Source organism: Trachinotus anak, unplaced genomic scaffold (genome assembly GCF_046630095.1).
Source record: "Trachinotus anak isolate AG129_WGS33_773 ecotype Australia unplaced genomic scaffold, CSIRO_AGI_Tana_v1 ptg000005l, whole genome shotgun sequence".
NCBI classification, from domain to species: domain Eukaryota; kingdom Metazoa; phylum Chordata; class Actinopteri; order Carangiformes; family Carangidae; genus Trachinotus; species Trachinotus anak.
The window spans coordinates 11,884,817-11,889,943 of record NW_027273856.1 but is presented as its reverse complement, the minus strand read 5'-3'; the positions used below and the strand labels follow the sequence as shown (position 1 = coordinate 11,889,943).

The 5,127-nt window shown below is 39.7% G+C and overlaps 1 protein-coding gene across 1 annotated transcript; it reads right to left on the bottom strand.

The window, feature by feature from the left end:
• Positions 1–1,864: 1,864 nt before the first annotated feature.
• Positions 1,865–4,288, bottom strand: LOC139621249 (piggyBac transposable element-derived protein 4-like). Its single transcript, XM_071477547.1, has one exon. It carries the CDS (start codon positions 3,878–3,880, stop codon positions 2,135–2,137), a length of 1,746 nt encoding a protein of 581 aa, XP_071333648.1. The 5' UTR covers positions 3,881–4,288; the 3' UTR covers positions 1,865–2,134.
• Between the last annotated feature and the right edge of the window lie 839 nt (positions 4,289–5,127).

The following is a 5,127-nucleotide window of genomic DNA, read 5'->3' as shown; positions in this document are numbered from 1 at the left end:
TCACTCATCTGAGTCATTTTAAGATGACTGTATCCTAAGATTACTGTTTGATATCTGCCGACGTCAAAAACTCAAAAGCTTCACCAAAAACGCACAACTGAACTGTATTCACTCATCTGAGTCATTTTAAGATGACTGTATCCTAAGATTACTGTTTGCTATCTGCCGACGTCAAAAACTCAAAAGCTTCACCAAAAACGCACAACTGAACAGTAGTCACTCACATTCAGTCATTTTAAGATAACTGTATCCTAAGATTACTGTTTGATATCTGCCGACGTCAAAAACTCAAAAGCTTCACCAAAAACGCACAACTGAACTGTATTCACTCATCTGAGTCATTTTAAGCTGACTGTATCCTAAGATTACTGTTTGATATCTGCCGACGTCAAAAACTCAAAAGCTTCACCAAAAACGCACAACTGAACTGTATTCACTCATCTGAGTCATTTTAAGCTGACTGTATCCTAAGATTACTGTTTGATATCTGCCGACATCAAAAACTCAAAAGCTTCACCAAAAACGCACAACTGAACAGTATTCACTCACATTCAGTCATTTTAAGCTGACTGTATCCTAAGATTACTGTTTGATATCTGCCGACGTCAAAAACTCAAAAGCTTCACCAAAAACGCACAACTGAACAGTAGTCACTCATCTGAGTCATTTTAAGCTGACTGTATCCTAAGATTACTGTTTGATATCTGCCGACGTCAAAAACTCAAAAGCTTCACCAAAAACGCACAACTGAACTGTATTCACTCATCTGAGTCATTTTAAGGTGACTGTATCCTAAGATTACTGTTTGATATCTGTGATGTCAAAAACTCAAAAGCTTCACCAAAAACGCACAACTGAACAGTATTCACTCACATTCAGTCATTTTAAGCTGACTGTATCCTAAGATTACTGTTTGATATCTGTGATGTCAAAAACTCAAAAGCTTCACCAAAAACGCACAACTGAACAGTATTCACTCACATTCAGTCATTTTAAGATGACTGTATCCTAAGATTACTGTTTGATATCTGTGATGTCAAAAACTCAAAAGCTTCACCAAAAACGCACAACTGAACAGTATTCACTCACATTCAGTCATTTTAAGCTGACTGTATCCTAAGATTACTGTTTGATATCTGCCGACGTCAAAAACTCAAAAGCTTCACCAAAAACGCACAACTGAACTGTATTCACTCATCTGAGTCATTTTAAGCTGACTGTATCCTAAGATTACTGTTTGATATCTGCCGACATCAAAAACTCAAAAGCTTCACCAAAAACGCACAACTGAACAGTATTCACTCACATTCAGTCATTTTAAGCTGACTGTATCCTAAGATTACTGTTTGATATCTGCCGACGTCAAAAACTCAAAAGCTTCACCAAAAACGCACAACTGAACAGTAGTCACTCATCTGAGTCATTTTAAGCTGACTGTATCCTAAGATTACTGTTTGATATCTGCCGACGTCAAAAACTCAAAAGCTTCACCAAAAACGCACAACTGAACAGTATTCACTCATCTGAGTCATTTTAAGATGACTGTATCCTAAGATTACTGTTTGATATCTGCCGACGTCAAAAACTCAAAAGCTTCACCAAAAACGCACAACTGAACAGTATTCACTCACATTCAGTCATTTTAAGATGACTGTATCCTAAGATTACTGTTTGATATCTGCCGACGTCAAAAACTCAAAAGCTTCACCAAAAACGCACAACTGAACTGTATTCACTCATCTGAGTCATTTTAAGCTGACTGTATCCTAAGATTACTGTTTGATATCTGCCGACGTCAAAAACTCAAAAGCTTCACCAAAAACGCACAACTGAACTGTATTCACTCATCTGAGTCATTTTAACCCTTATAATATGTTGAAAAAAAATTACATTGATTATGTTGTGGGTCATTTTGACCCGTACTGTATAAATCCACTCAAAACAGTCAAAAAAACAGGTTAACCAATAACAACTTTGTTTTAGATTATATCAACATTTAGAAAAGAGACATACGATGCATTTTAATACCAACACTATATTTAAGAACTATTCAGTTAAAGTTTTTCCCTCCTCACAAACACTTTTTTTCCATTTAACTTGCCCCATTTTCTCAGATTTTCAGTGTTCAACGGTATCAATGTTCTCCACATGATGGACAGAATGTAACTGTGTGCTTTCTGCAGATGTAATTCTTGCATTTCACACAAGAGGTACTTGTTTTATTGTCCTCTCGGGAGGGACAGACCTGGCATCTTTTTCGTTTCTTTACACCTGTATCCACTGGATCCATTGCAGATTGGTCAGATGACCTGAGCTTGACCTTTTCAATGACAGGTGCAGCTGCGGCGGATTGAGGTGGCCTGGCTCGCCTCTGGATCTCGGGAGTGATGAGTGCTTTGCCGAGTTCTTCCAGGAAAAGCCGACGTCGGTACAATTTGCTGGCATTCCATTGCTGGTTGATTTCAGTCCACAGGACATAGGCATTGTAAGCAGACACGTCCACAATGTTGTAGAAAATCACCAAGGGCCAACGAGCAGTCTTGCGCTGGCAGCTGTATGTTGCTGTGACTTTGTCCAGATTGTCAACTCCTCCTTTGGTGGAGTTGTAGTCCAGGATCATTTGTGGCTTCCTGTCTTCTCTTGTGCTCAGAGATGCATCAGTGTGCATTGTGCTCATGACAAGCACATTCTTGTTTCTTTTTGGGCAGTATGAAACAACTGTTGCTTTCTCAGTGAAAGCAAATATTGAGGAATGCAGAGGTCTGCCCTTCATCTTCAGAATTTCAGTGGGAAGTTCTGGCTTATTTCTTCTGACTGTTCCCAACATAGTCAGCTTTCTCTTCTGAAGTTCATCTCCAAGGCGGTAGGATGTAAAGAAGTTGTCACATGTGATGTTATGACCTTGCAGCCCTTGACTCATCTCCAACACCACACGCATCCCCTGATTCTTCTCAGATGCTTCTCCAGGTAGCTTTCCAGTATATACTTGCATATTCCATGCATAGCTGGATTTTGCATCACAGGCTGCCCATATTTTGATGCCATATTTGGCAGGCTTGTTGGGCATGTACTGTCGGAAAGGACAGCGCCCCCTGAATGGAACAAGGCGCTCATCTACCGTAACATGGGGACCAGGATTGTACAACAAAGGTAGAATTTCAACCCATTTATCCCATACATCCCTGATCGCAGCTAGTTTGTCTCTTTCACGTCGACCAGCTCTGGTGTCGCGATTGTCAAATCGGATCACACGAGATATTATATGAAATTTCTCCAGAGACATTGTAGCTCGAAAGATTGGCCTTCCATTCTCTTCATTCCATAAACTTGCAGTTGCTTCTCCCTTTGACCTGTACACTCCAGCTAATACCAGAATTCCAATGTAAGCATGCAAGTCAGTCTGATCCAGTGGCTTCCATTTCTCTTGAAATACACGCCTCCCCTCCAAGTTGGTCATGTCCAGTATAATCCTCTCTATTGGTGGGGATATGAAGAGCTGAAATGCTGACTGAATATCATCAACTCGTGTGACAGCAAATCTTGTAGGACCAGGAGTCATTTTGATCACATTGGAGGATGACAGTCTGCCCCGGCTTTGGTGTGGTGATGTTGACCATTTTACATTACCATCTTTAGATGCCCATGTCCCCTCTGTGGATGATGATTGCTGCATTCCTTGGTTTTCATCTGATGGAGAAAGAATGACAGACTCGTCCTCTGAATCCTCCTCATCGTAGGAAAATTGACAATCTGGATCATCAATAACATTGTCCTCAGTCTCTGAAAGATCCTCTGTCTCTGAAATCTCTTCCTCTGCATCACTATCCCAGTTCAATACCTGTGATACAGTTTCTTCAGCTGTAAACCTTCTGGAGCTCATTTTTGGTGTGTATGTCAAAGAGATGACATGAGAACAGTGACAAGGACAAGTGAGAGTAAGGTCCTCCTCTACACACACCTGGGTCTCTTCAAAAGCAGTCAAATAATAATAACAAATAATTGGGCAGTCAAAATAAAGAACATCAAAGAAACATGTTTATTCTGGATCTGAACAGCTATATACCCACATTAAAGTGTCCGGGTCAAAATGACCCGCAACATCATCTTTGTGTACAAACTCTGCACAGACATCCCACGACACATCAGAGTGTCCAGATTTTACATACCAGTTCATGACCCTAGATGAGGAAAAGTCACAAAATTTCATGAAGAAAAAGAAAGGATAACCAGTACTTTGGTCAACACAAAAACTGAAACGGGTCAAATTGACCCTTAACATAATATAAAGGTTAAGCTGACTGTATCCTAAGATTACTGTTTGATATCTGCCGACGTCAAAAACTCAAAAGCTTCACCAAAAACGCACAACTGAACAGTATTCACTCACATTCAGTCATTTTAAGGTGACTGTATCCTAAGATTACTGTTTGATATCTGCCGACGTCAAAAACTCAAAAGCTTCACCAAAAACGCACAACTGAACAGTATTCACTCACATTCAGTCATTTTAAGCTGACTGTATCCTAAGATTACTGTTTGATATCTGCCGACGTCAAAAACTCAAAAGCTTCACCAAAAACGCACAACTGAACAGTATTCACTCACATTCAGTCATTTTAAGCTGACTGTATCCTAAGATTACTGTTTGATATCTGTGATGTCAAAAACTCAAAAGCTTCACCAAAAACGCACAACTGAACAGTATTCACTCATCTGAGTCATTTTAAGCTGACTGTATCCTAAGATTACTGTTTGATATCTGCCGACGTCAAAAACTCAAAAGCTTCACCAAAAACGCACAACTGAACTGTATTCACTCATCTGAGTCATTTTAAGGTGACTGTATCCTAAGATTACTGTTTGATATCTGCCGACGTCAAAAACTCAAAAGCTTCACCAAAAACGCACAACTGAACAGTATTCACTCACATTCAGCCATTTTAAGCTGACTGTATCCTAAGATTACTGTTTGATATCTGCCGACGTCAAAAACTCAAAAGCTTCACCAAAAACGCACAACTGAACAGTATTCACTCACATTCAGTCATTTTAAGCTGACTGTATCCTAAGATTACTGTTTGATATCTGTGATGTCAAAAACTCAAAAGCTTCACCAAAAACGCACAA

Coding starts and splice junctions, on each gene's coding strand:
- LOC139621249 (XM_071477547.1), bottom strand. CDS start 3,880: ATGAGCTCCAGAAGGTTTACAGCTGAAGAAACTGTATCACAGGTATTG.